We start from the raw sequence: 12,919 nt of genomic DNA, 5'->3' as shown, positions 1-12,919 counted from the left end.
CGAAATCACCACAAATTTCAATAGTAACATCCCTCCGAACTAGATACCAAAACTCAATATCTTTTAAGCACGAATTTAACCTAACCCAACAAGACACACTTGAAATTTCTTCAAAATTTCAAAACTTTAACCTCTTTTAATGGTGGAATTTTCTCCATAGCTCCAAATCACTTGAAATTTTGAACATAGACACAGTGAACTTTAACATAGTGTTTTTTGAGTCTATGTTCAAAATTTCAAGTAATTTGGAGTCGTGGCAAAAATTCCACTATTAAAGAAGGTTTGGTGATTTGGAGCTTTAGTGCACCGGGCTGCCCTTTAAAGGAGGTTAAAGTTTTAAAATTTTGAAGAATTTTTAAGTGTGTCTCGTTGGGTTAGGTTGAATTCGAGCTCAAAAGATATTGAATTTTGATGTCTAGCTCTGAGGGATGCTAATATTGAAATTTGAGGCGATTTCATGAAAAATTGAAGAAGTTAGAAATTTGGAGTTCTTGGTGTTCTTCATATGTTCTTGAAGAAGAAGAAGCAACAAAAAGAGTATATTTGATTCAAAAGTACAATAAAAAAGTATTCAAAGTTGTTTGGTGGTTTTGCAAAACCGGAGTTAAAAAATAATGGCATAGATGAGCCTTTTCTCAAACAGCAATGACATAGTGAGTCAAACTTTTAATGGATGACATAAATGAGTTTTTTTTCGAGTTTGATGACATATTTGAGCTTTTTTCCAAATCATTAAGCAGTACTAACTGTAAAATGTTGGAGAAAATGTCATAAATGGTCTCTGAACTATTGGAGTAGGTTTAAAATAGTCTCTTAATTATATATTTATCGAATTTAGTCCTTAAACAATCTAAAAAGTTATCAAGTTTGGTCCCTTAACTATGCACTTATCTTTTTCAGTCTTTTAACTATACAATTACCGGTTTTAGTCCTTTAAGTATTCAAAAACTTATCAGGTTTGATCTCTGCCTAATTTTTATACAAATAACTTAGGCTTATATTAATGAAACTCATACATTTGTGAAATTAAATCTTTAACCCAATTTTTTAGTTGTTTCTCTCCCCCACTACTTTTTCTTCAAATTACTTTTATGAAAAAAACATTAAACTCAATGATTCAAAATAAAATTCACGAGAAAAGAAGATGTAAGCCTTGATTTTATCAAATGGCGCGGAGGATAAAATGAAATATATTATTGCTACTAATGACTTTAATATGCTAAAATTTATTGTAAAAAAAGTTATTACTCTTTAGGTATGGGGAGAGATTTTATATTTAATAGAAACAAATTTCTTGCAATGAGAATAAAATTAAAAGTTCTATACTCACATGTTTTGATCCCAAATTTTATACTCCAACGACTTTATTAAATGGAATTTATTTAATATTTTAGAAGTTGAAATTTATAAAATTGTACATTTGCAACTTTTTAAAAGATTTTTTTTGAAGTAGATCGATTGTATTATTCTGTTCGTTTTATTTAAGAAGAGAAATTTGAATAATAAAATTAGATCTCTTATTTTTCTTTTGTATGAAAATAAAATTAAAACAAGTCACGCTGATTATGAAACATTAACCACTAAAGAAGGGAACATAATATTTAAGTCATTAGCAATAGTAATATGCTTCATTTTATCCTTTATTAAATAAAATCAAGATTTATATTTTCTTTCCTCGTTAATTATTGAATCGTTTTAAAAGACAAACTTAAGATAGACTAAGAAAGAATTGTTATCTAGTAAATAATGGTATGGTCTACATGTAATAAGTTAGCCCATTTGGCAATCTATTTGTAATCGTTAGACAAATAGTGATAATGTAATGATAAACACTTAACTATATATAAAATGTATCCTTTTATCAAAAAAAAAACTAACCTATAAAATAAATATCAACTTATAATATATAGATTTTGTTTTAGCTTTAGTTAGATATATCAAATACCAAAATTTGATATTCAACAACCTTTAATTAACTTAATAGTTCAAGCCCAAGTAAAGTTAATATTTATGATAAATCTATTTTAACATTTCGATGATGGATTGATGGCTCAATACCCATCACAAGATTTAAGTGAAAGATATTCACGTTTGAAATCAAAGTAGATTATGATAGAAGCTATAGAACATGGGCTGATGACTCAATATATCTTCACGAGTTTCAAATGAAATGAGAGTTGAGTATGACAAAAGCAATGGAACATGGGTTGATGGCTCAATACCTTTCAACTCCCACAAGGACAGAGTACACAGACTTTATTACTATCGTGTGGAAATAGAGAAATTATTTCTGAAAGATTTTGGGTTTAAGTATAATAAATTCAAGTATAAAAAAAAAGTCATAGAAAATATAACTAACAAGAAAGTAGTGTAAAGTATACAAGAAAGTAACCAAAACAACAAAATAGTGCAAAACACAATAAACACTAAACGATAATAAATATCAAAAGCAAGAACTACAATAATATGACCAGTACAACGACAAACAAACACTAAGAAACATAAATTCTCGAAAAGCAAAACAACCATCCACATCCTACTAACCTTCTACCCTAGTATGCATATTTCACATTCTCCTATCTAAGGTGATGTTCTCGATACATAACTTGAAGTTGCACTATATCCAATCTAATCATCTTTCTCTGATAGTTTTTCTTCGACCTACCTCTACTTCTCCCCGTACCTACTATAACCAGCCTCACACATCTTCTTATTGGGGCGTCTCTGCATCTTCTTCTCACATGTCCAAACTATTTTAATCTCGCTTCCCTCATTTTGTCTACCACAAAGACCACTCTCACCTTATCCCGAATATCCTCATTCCTAATCCTATCGCTCCTTATATACCCACACATCCACCTCATTACAAACAAACATTGCATAGAACTAAAACAAAATGACCAAAATACCCTCAAAACATTTTGGCTACTTCTTTATATACCGTAGAATAATTAATACTGCAATTTATGAAGAACGTAATAATAATTAAAAGTACTATTTATGAGAAACATTAATAGAAGGCGAGAAAAATTATGTAATATGAAAAATTTCAATTCAAAAAACTACTCCCCTCTGTCTATCTTTATTTGTCTACTATATTAAAAATAGTTGTTCAAAAATACTTATCCAATTTATGAAATTAAGAGATAATTTATACTTAGTTCCTAATTTATCATTATCATTAATTAATAGTTATTTTCTTATTATATTTTTTAAAATATTATATTTATTAATATGATAAGATTATCATTAATGAACAAATATTGTTGGAATAATCCACATGATTTGACCAAAGGTGAATTAGTCAGAACATTGTATTGACCTGCTGACCCCCATCTCACATCATCCCTGTAAAGCCAATCTGGTTTTTTTTCCCCTCCTTTTCTGCGATCAATCGCTCATTATATTTATATTTATTCGATTCAATCCCCATTTCAAATCAACTATCACATCACTGTTCACCAAATCCTCCATTCAAAATCTTGAATTGGGTAATAAAGCTGTCTTTGAAGACTCCATTGAAGCTTCAAGAACCGCTCTTTCAGGTCAGTTTCTCCTCTAAAGATGTAAAATTTCATGTGGGTATTCTTCAAATCTAAGTTTTATTCAATTGTTTTGGTGATTCTTTTGTATTTGAAAGATTAATTATGTGCAGCTTTGATGTAGTTCTTAATCAATAGTGTTGAAATAATTCCTAGTTTTTGTCTTCATTCTGAGGATTTTTATGTACAAATCTTAGGTGTGTTTGGATCAAATTTGTTTGAGAAATTCGGTGACGCGATCTGCATTAATTGTGCTTGGATTTATAGGTGTAGCTCATGCTTTTCATTCAGATTTCCATTTTATAGTTTTATTCATATGATGATGTGAGATTTAGAGAGAGAAAAGGAGGGTGGGATTTTAGAGAGTTTCGTTAAACTTTTGCAGACATGAGAACTAGTCACTATGCCCCATAGTTATATCCATTTTTTTCTTTCCAAGATTCAGCCAATGATCTTTAACTAAGATTTTAAATGTATTTTGATGGTGAAAATGTTGGAATTTAGATTACTTTCTGGTGTAATTTAGGGTAACCCGGTGCACAAATCATCTTGCATTAGCAAGGTCCGAGGAAGGGTGTGTGTGATGTAGACAACCTAACCTAATACAAGCATTAATACAATAGTGTTGCTTCCACAACTTGAACTCGTGACAAAATAGGTTACACAGAGACAACTTTCTGGTGTAATTTCTAAAGATAAAATTTTTGTTTGCAAAAAATGAGTTAATCTATGTCAGTTCAAGTCTATAATTGGTCAATATTACAATCCAAAAGAAAAGGGTACTAAAATTAGATAGGAGAAGGATCTTGAAGACCAAGGGTTGATCTTGGTTGTTACAATGATATAGCTTAGTCATCGGGAGGAAATCTAACTCAGGAATTAATACCGTGAGCATGCGTCTTTTGAAAGAGAGAGAGAGAGAGAGAGAGAGAGAGAGAGAGAGAGAGAGAGAGAGAGAGATCGGGGAGAAGACTTGTTGATCATCCTCAAAGATACTTCTGGTTTAATTTATTTTCGTCTTGAATCAATCATGAATTTTGAGTTGTTTTGGAGCATCATTTTCTAGCTTCTGAGCATTCAGGTTCCATACCTATAATTATGTGATAGACCTGAGTGTAACAAGCTTCTTTTCCATGTGGTTTCTGTTAGCAGCCCTGTCTGCCATTGACATATAGGTAATGGATACAACAATATCAGTTCTTACAAATAAGCTGAGAGATGCATCTGATTGGGTAACATGGATATCCGAGGCTCCGTTTGCAAGAGCTGTGGTGTTTGGAGTTAACATTGGAGGTATTTTCCTTACCCATAAAACAGCGATAGTTGTTAAACTAGATGACCTCTGAGAAGACATACTCTTTTGCCTCTTGATCCTGCAGGGCATCTATTTGTGGAGGGTCTTCTCCTGGTGGTCATCCTTTTCCTACTATCACAGAAAAGTTATAAACCACCTAAAAGACCATTGACAAAGAAGGTTTGTCAGAATCTTCCTTTGTCACACCTAAATTATCCACCGGTTCTATGTTTGTTTCTTGCTTTATTCTGTTAGTCCATCTTTTGCTCTTCCTTACTCTCTGTAATTTTCTCGTAGTTGTTTGGAACTGAGGCATTATTATTGTTGTTTGGTTGATTTTCTCATTCATATGAACTGAGTCGTCTCCATGTTCGAGGTCTAATCTGTATTTCATCCTAGTGAATTGCTCTTCCTCATATCCAAGATGATATACTTATAAGGAAAAGAGAAAGGGAGAGAAAATTATTGTATTACAATACACTCCCATCTTCCAGTTTCTGATTTGTGTAGTTAAATGATTATCTTTTCGGAAAGTGATCAAGGCAGGGATCCAAATTTGAATACCTAAACTTTCTGATTAATATTCAGAAGACACAGCTTTTAGCCGGCTCCTCTTTAAAGTTGCAAAAGTCCTATGCCCTAGGCCACAAAAGATAATAAAAGAAGTAACTTGTTAGAACTTACATTCTTATAAGAATAGCATAATCTTTTTAAAAGCTGCTGCATTTAACACTCTCTCAAAGTAGAGCTCCTTCTACTTAAAGATGTCAAACTCTTCTTTTTCTAGTATATTGTAGATTCCTCCATATCCTATTCTCTAAACTGCAAGAGGCTTGGGAAAATGAGCCCTGAGCTTGTAAATTAAAGAGCTCCAACTTTCTATTTGTTTTGCAAATCTTTATCTTGACCTTTTTATAGTGATTGGTGCCATCTGGCGCTAATATATTTCCATATTTTGATGTTCATAGCTAGGAGGTAGGTTTCTTCTTTACAAGTATAGAAGTCTTTCCTTGGCATCACATACATTATTATCAATGTTGGGTCCTTTCGTACTTTATGAACTCCCTCTGTCCCAATTTATGTGGCACACTTTCCTTTTTAGTTCCTCTCAGAAAGAATGCCACCTTCCCTTTAAATTTCCTTCTTACCCTTAGTGAAATGATTTATCGTCACACAAATGGTCAAAGAGTTTTTTAGACCACAAAAATCTTCCTTTCTTTCTTAAACTTTGTGCCAAGTCAAATAGTGGCATATAAATTGGGACAGAGGGAGCATTTAATAAATGAGGAGATATGGATATTTAGTTGCTTTGGTGATTGTTAAAATAAAGAGAAATGTTGTTTGTAGCTTGTCAGCATTTGTTTGTAAGTAGCAAAGTTGTTTATCTTCTATGCAGCATGCTGCTTGAATACATTCAAGCTGATGAACCTGTGTACTCTGCTTTTTAGGAAATAGATGAACTGTGTGATGAATGGATCCCAGAACCTCTTATTCCGACCATTACAGATGAGATGAAATCGGAGCCTCCAGTACTTGAAAGGTGGAAATACTCTTTCATTTGAAATGCAAAAGCATATACCTCCTTGTTAGATTCTATTATCAATATTCTGCAATTTTTCCCTCATTTTTTCTAATTATGCTTTTACCACTGTAAGATTCTATTCTCACTTAAGGGGGGAAACCAGCCAAAAGACGTGGGAACTAATTCAAATGCCATACTGTTGTATACTGTGGGAGCCACCTCTGGAGCCTCTAGGGGCTACCTATCGAATCTCTTTCTCTTATGGTCTGATGATCCTGAACTGAGCCTAGCAAGTACGTTAGAATTTCCAGGAGAAATTAGAATTGTTTTAAGGCTTTGGTCCTCCTATTAAGGATTTGGGCTCAAACTTTTTAGGTTAAAGAAGATGAGACTCAATGGGTTTACAAGGGATGGGACTCAATGAGTTGATTGGGATTTTAAAAGCTGTTGACACTAGAAAAGAGCCACTGAACATACAGCTCACAATAGAAGAAAAATATAATAAGTGTTAATTGCGTAACACATCTATCTATTCCCTTTTTGGGGTTGAAGAACTAAAAATATATGCAAGTTTGGCTTGTTAACCCGACAGTCATCAAGATTAGCTTGGTGTTGCCTCTTATACTCTAGCTTACTCAGCCTATAAAATTTGTAAGTTAAGTTTGTGAAGATCATGACCCCCCAATCGTTTTACTTCCCTACTATGAGCTACTTTAATAAATTGTACCAAGTACCAACAGTATAGCATGCTTCAAAGAAACCGTTCATATTTCTGTGGTTGTTTATTATATACTTGAGTTCTCTCTTTTGTCTAATTGCTTACAAGTTTTATCAATGCAGCGCTGCAGGTCCTCATACAACTGTTAATGGCAAGGAAGTAATAAATTTTACTTCAGCTAATTACCTCGGATTATTAGGAAATGAAAAGTTACTTGTAAGAAACCCTTCTCTTGAATATTTTGAATTGTCAACCTATATTTTGCATTTTTGTGCTTAATTGTCAAATTTATCATTACCTAATGTCGTAAATCAGGAGACGTGCACCAGGGCATTGGAGAAATATGGTGTAGGTTCTTGTGGTCCTCGTGGATTCTATGGAACAATTGGTATAATATGATATTCATCATTAGGGAGTTAGTTAATTTTCTTCTGCTGTACTTGCCAACTTCCCCTTTCTCTTTTGGGAGGCCCAACCTTTTCATTCTTTATTTCATGCAGATGTTCACCTTGATTGTGAGGCCAGGATAGCTAAGTTTCTTGGAACTCCCGATTCTATACTCTACTCTTATGGACTTTCTACCATGTTCAGTGCAATTCCAGCATTTTGCAAGAAGGGAGATGTCATTGTTGCGTAAGTTTATTCATTCTTTGCATGTTGATCGCTGATATCTTTCTTAAAAAATTGAACCAGGTTGTAGAAAAAATATTTTCTAAACGGATCCTTACGCAGGATGAAGTATCTTTTCTTGGGGTCGGAGGAAGGGATTATGAAGGAACCAGGCTTTAGAATAAAAATTCAACATGGCTGTAGTATTGTTAAGACTTCTAAAACGAAAAAAACTTAAGCTGATGTTCGTATATGGAATTCATTAAGAATCTTCCTCCACTTCGTAATCAGATTTCTTTGTGCTATGTTTAGCATCAGAAGTTGGATTATATTTATAAGCTTCTCATCAGTACGTCTCCTGATAATTTTTTTGTCAACCGTAATAAACAAAATTATATCCATGAGTAGGTATTGTGTCCATAAGTTTTTTTAGTTGTACATAGCTTCTATAAACATATTAGAGTTTCATGAATTAGTTCTCATTTTCAACCATGTCTTTTGCATGCATAGGGATGAAGGTGTCCATTGGGGAATACAAAATGGACTTCAGCTCTCTAGAAGTACAATCATATACTTCAAGCACAACGATATGGAGTCCTTGAGAAATACATTGGAGAAAATCACTCAAGAAAACAAGCAAGCTAAAAAACTTAGGCGATATATTGTTGTTGAAGCAGTATATCAGGTATTTTCTGTTTTATTATTAGGGTTTTATTTAATTGTCAATGCTATCTGTCGTAGCATTGCCTGGACCATGATCACCTCTTCCTGGGATGAAGGAAGTGAGGATTTCATAAGCTTGCTATAAGTTGGATCCAATTTACGCTTGCAGAGAGACTCAAAATTTGACTGGGATTAAACTTTAAAGAAGCAAGCAAGGTTGATTAACTGTATATGGCACTAAAACTTTTTGCAAGGGCCGTGGAGACTTGTTATGATCCAGAAAGTTCTGAAACGTTTGACTGGGTTTTGGTTTTGTTTGCCTTTTCAAGGGATTAGTCTATAGGAACATGGACTAAAATTCACTTCTCAATTTAATGCAAACTCCCCCATCCGCCCACCCCATATCTCAGCCCCTCTTTAGTGGAGGAAGCGTCAGAGTTGGCTTGGCTGTTTCTTAAATTGGGATAAGGTTGCATTTATCTTGTAAATGAGAAAATGGAAAGGAAAAAAATAAGACAAGAAAATGTGCAGGTTTCTGTTTGTTGTTTTACTTGTTAACAGCCAAGCACCCAGTTTCTCTGAGAGGATTATTCTTTAATTTTCATTTGTTTCTACAACTTCTAGAATTCTGGTCAAATAGCTCCATTGGATGAAATCATCAAACTGAAGGAAAAATACAGATTCCGGGTATTGTTGGATGAAAGCAATTCCTTGGGTGTGCTTGGCAGTTCTGGTAAAGGTCTAACAGAGTATTACAATGTTCCGGTATGTTATTGATAGCCGCCATCTTCTATTATTATGGATTGTAGTTTCTGTATATTCTAAAGCAGGTTATCCTGTTGCAGGTCGACAAGATAGATATCATCACTGCTGCCATGGGGCATGCATTGGCCACAGAAGGAGGATTTTGCACGGGGAGTACAAGAGTCATTGAACACCAGGTATTGAAGTGTGATAGGTTGCCACCAGACTATAGTCACTTCTCTCTCAAAGAAAACCATGTTTAATCTTAATAATCTTGTCACTATCTCCTGTTTACTTCCTTCCAATTAAACCTTCTTGATGGTGTTCTTTGTTTGGCAGCGCCTCAGTAGCTCTGGTTATGTGTTTTCTGCTTCTTTGCCTCCTTATCTGGCAAGTGCCGCAGTCAAAGCTTTTGATATCTTGGAAGAAAACCCTGATCTTATCACAAAATTGAGGGAAAACATTAATTTTCTGTTTAAAGGTATATTTGCTCTACACCAAGTGCCTTCTGCACCCCCTCTCCTTGAAGGCTTCAAGCCCATGTCGATGGTTGTGAAAAGATATCCACTTTATTCCCTGGTATGGTTTCAGGTCTCCAAGATATTCAAGGGATGGAAATAGTGAGTGATCCACTCTCTCCGATAGTTTTTCTAAGACTCAAGAAGTCTACAGGTTCTTCAAAGAGTGACCTAAAACTGCTAGAAGATATTGCGGATCGTGTAAGTGATCATCTGAGTGTATCTATAATTTTTTTTTTATTCTGTATTCTCATACACATCCTAATTAATAATCTTCCACTCCACAAATATTGTCATTGCAGGTCTTGAAGGAAGATTCTGTTTTTGTTGTTACTTCAAAGAGATCAACACTTGATAAATGTAATTTGCCAGTTGGGCTTCGATTGTTTGTTTCAGCAGGGCACTCAGAATCTGATCTGGAGAAAGCTAGTAAATCATTGAAGAGAGTCGTGGCTTCACTATTGACAGATCAGAGCTAGCAGGACTGTTCATCATCTTTAAACTTCTCTGTGAATAGGGCAGAAACATTCTGGGAGTTCAAATAGGTTCATGGCAAAAATATTGATGATTCTTTTTTTACTTTTGTTGTTCATTAGTGTTTGCATGTCAACTATATTAGATAGATCAAGATTTACTTCTGGAGGTTGTCATCCTGCAAGGCCAGAGAAGTCAGTTGTCTTGATTAATGTTGTGTTTTATGTAGCTGTTTGAATCTTCTTTCTTTTTTTCTTCCCCTTACTGATTTATATATAAAGAAAATAGAATGGTGGGATCTTGTAGTTGACTGTATAGACATGTTATTTCTTGTTGGTGTGAAAGTGACAAATCTCAATATTTTAAGCTTTGGGCTGAATATGGGGTAATGTGGATTACGATGTTATATTATCCTATAGTACAAGAAATAAAAGGGCTAATATCTTGGAAATATTTGAGTAAATATAATCTGGCCTTTGTTTTCTGAAGCATAGGTTATTCTGGGAAATGGCTTATTTTCTAAAAATATTTTTATGATAAATGCTTTCTGTTGGTTGGAGAAAGAAAACTAGTTTATTGGGAAACACATTTAATAAATGTTGATAATAGTATTAGCAAATTTAGTAGATTTTTGAGTATTAAAGCTTGATAATAATGTCTAAATTCGAATATTTATTGGAAACAATATTTCTCCCTCCTAAAATAAAGATAAAGTCTACGTACATTTTATCCTTTTTAAACCCCACTTGAGGAATTACATTGAGTATGTTGTTGTATTTGGTATGTTTTCTTATTTTTTCATATTTGATTGGTCAAATTATTTTGAAAATGTGTTTTCTAGAAAAACAAATTTATTAAAAATTAGAAAAATGTTTTGAGAAAGCATTTTTTACTTGCTTACTAAACACCATAAAGTAATCAAGAAAACCACTTCCAAGAAAATATTTTCCTTAATACCAAAAGTGCACTTTTTCCTTATTTCTACCATACCAAACACAGAAGTGCCCACACGTAATACACGTATATTAAAAGCTAGATGAATATTCAAGAGATATCTACGTCTAATCTTCTTATCAAATTAATTATATCGTGTACTAAACGATGTTTCTTTGATTTGATTTTAATCTTGTCTTCTTAATACATATATGTGTTGTGTTTGTTTTGAAGGAAGACGTGTTAATTTTACTTTATTTGATTGACTCTACATATTTCTATTAGTTATTATATATACTCATTTGGGTGCAGATTTTTTAATTTTTTTTGGGGTATAACGTAACGCTCATATTTATGTGAAATTGATTAAGAAATTTGATACTGTTGGAAATAATTATTGGGTCAAACTCACTCCTAATTAGTTATTATATACTCAAGTCAGTTTCAGAATCTAAACCATGCATTTAGACTTCCATTTAGCTTATATAGAAACTAAATGTATGTAATTTTCTTTCATTTTTAAATAATAGACAAACAACTCTGGACTTTCAAATCCATATAACAAACTTTTACTCGAATGCACTGGAAGATACAAAGCAAAACCTAATAATTAATCAGTCTGTCTATATATGTAATGAATAAAGACGATCTAGTTTTACCAAACAATAATTATTCCCTCCGTTCCATTTTCACTTATTGTTTTAGCTAAAAAAGTTATTTCAAAATAATTATTGCTTTAAAAATTCAAAACACAAGTTGACAATATTTTTAATTATATGGTTAAAATAAAAAAGAAGTACAATATTTAAGAGGAAAATATGGTGTACTTTTATTAAATAGAGACCTTATATTTAAAACGTCATAAGACAAAGGTCTTACATCAAAAATTGCCCTCGACATTTCTTTCCATTGTAATGATAATCCCCCAAAAAGAACAAAAAAGAAAAGAAAAAAACAAGGAAACAATGCTGGACAGCCTAAATAAACAAATACAATACCCAATCAAATTTAATTCAAGTTGGTACGTTTAAATAATTATCAATTTGCACCTAAAATCCTTTATTTTCTTGTCATTCTTTTGCTGGTTGACTCATTAGGTCTCCTTCACAACTACTTTTTCATAAACAATAAAATAAACAACAAATGAATTATTTTATAAACTAAAAAGGATAGTTCTGACTAGATTAATCCAGTACCCTCTATGAGGTGCAAGATAATTATGGATCAATATTCAAATAGATCCTCTTATTACACAGTTTCATCTAATTATAAATTTGATACAAATTATTTATTGCCCTGACAATTTGAGAGACTTTACGTTCACATTAGATTTTCTAGGACATGCAAAAAGCAATACTCTATAAGATCTTGTCGTTAATATTAATTTTAAAGCTATACCTTATAAATTAAAAAAGAATGTGAATCATTTATGGAGATCGATCTTTGATATGTGTTTTTACTATCTCGATAAAATTTAATTTTTAAAGCGAATTATTAACTTGAAAATAAATAGTAATAAAAAAGTTCCGCTGACTTATGTACATATACTTACAATACAATTATAGTGGATTTTTTTTAGACAAATAGAACTAACTTTGTATACTTGTACATATTCATAAAAAGAAAAAAAAAACATTTTATGTTTAAAATCTAAGGCTAATTTCAAATATATACAACAAAGTATTCACTTTATAATAAGTATAACCATGTTTTATTTATATAAAAATAGCCAAAAGTCATACGAAGTATACACTGTCTTTATACTAAAGCTAGCCGAAAGTTATAAAAAATATACACTGACTATACACTATAGTTTACCTATACATGAGCTATACACTTACTATACATTATGATACACTCAAAAAATTGAATGTAGCTTAACTATACATGAAGTATACATTA

The 12,919-nt window shown here is 32.4% G+C and overlaps 1 protein-coding gene across 2 annotated transcripts; it reads left to right on the top strand.

Moving 5' to 3' along the window:
• The first annotated feature begins 3,307 nt into the window (after positions 1-3,307).
• On the top strand, positions 3,308-10,399 carry LOC129903454 (long chain base biosynthesis protein 1-like). 2 transcript variants are annotated; one of them, XM_055979014.1, is made up of 13 exons: positions 3,308-3,545; positions 4,695-4,835; positions 4,922-5,016; positions 6,285-6,376; positions 7,199-7,292; positions 7,392-7,464; positions 7,577-7,709; positions 8,196-8,370; positions 8,973-9,113; positions 9,194-9,289; positions 9,432-9,573; positions 9,684-9,811; positions 9,913-10,399. In XM_055979014.1, exons 2-13 carry the CDS (start codon positions 4,721-4,723, stop codon positions 10,087-10,089), a joined length of 1,461 nt encoding a protein of 486 aa, XP_055834989.1. In that variant the 5' UTR covers positions 3,308-3,545; positions 4,695-4,720; the 3' UTR covers positions 10,090-10,399. The 2 variants fall into 2 exon arrangements, with proteins under 2 accessions (XP_055834989.1, XP_055834990.1); XM_055979015.1 differs by having other exon boundaries at positions 4,692-4,835.
• Positions 10,400-12,919: the final 2,520 nt, after the last annotated feature.

Source organism: Solanum dulcamara, chromosome 9 (assembly GCF_947179165.1).
Source record: "Solanum dulcamara chromosome 9, daSolDulc1.2, whole genome shotgun sequence".
NCBI classification, from domain to species: Eukaryota; Viridiplantae; Streptophyta; class Magnoliopsida; order Solanales; family Solanaceae; genus Solanum; species Solanum dulcamara.
Note: the sequence above shows the minus strand (reverse complement) of the source record. Positions and strands in the feature narration are given on the sequence as shown.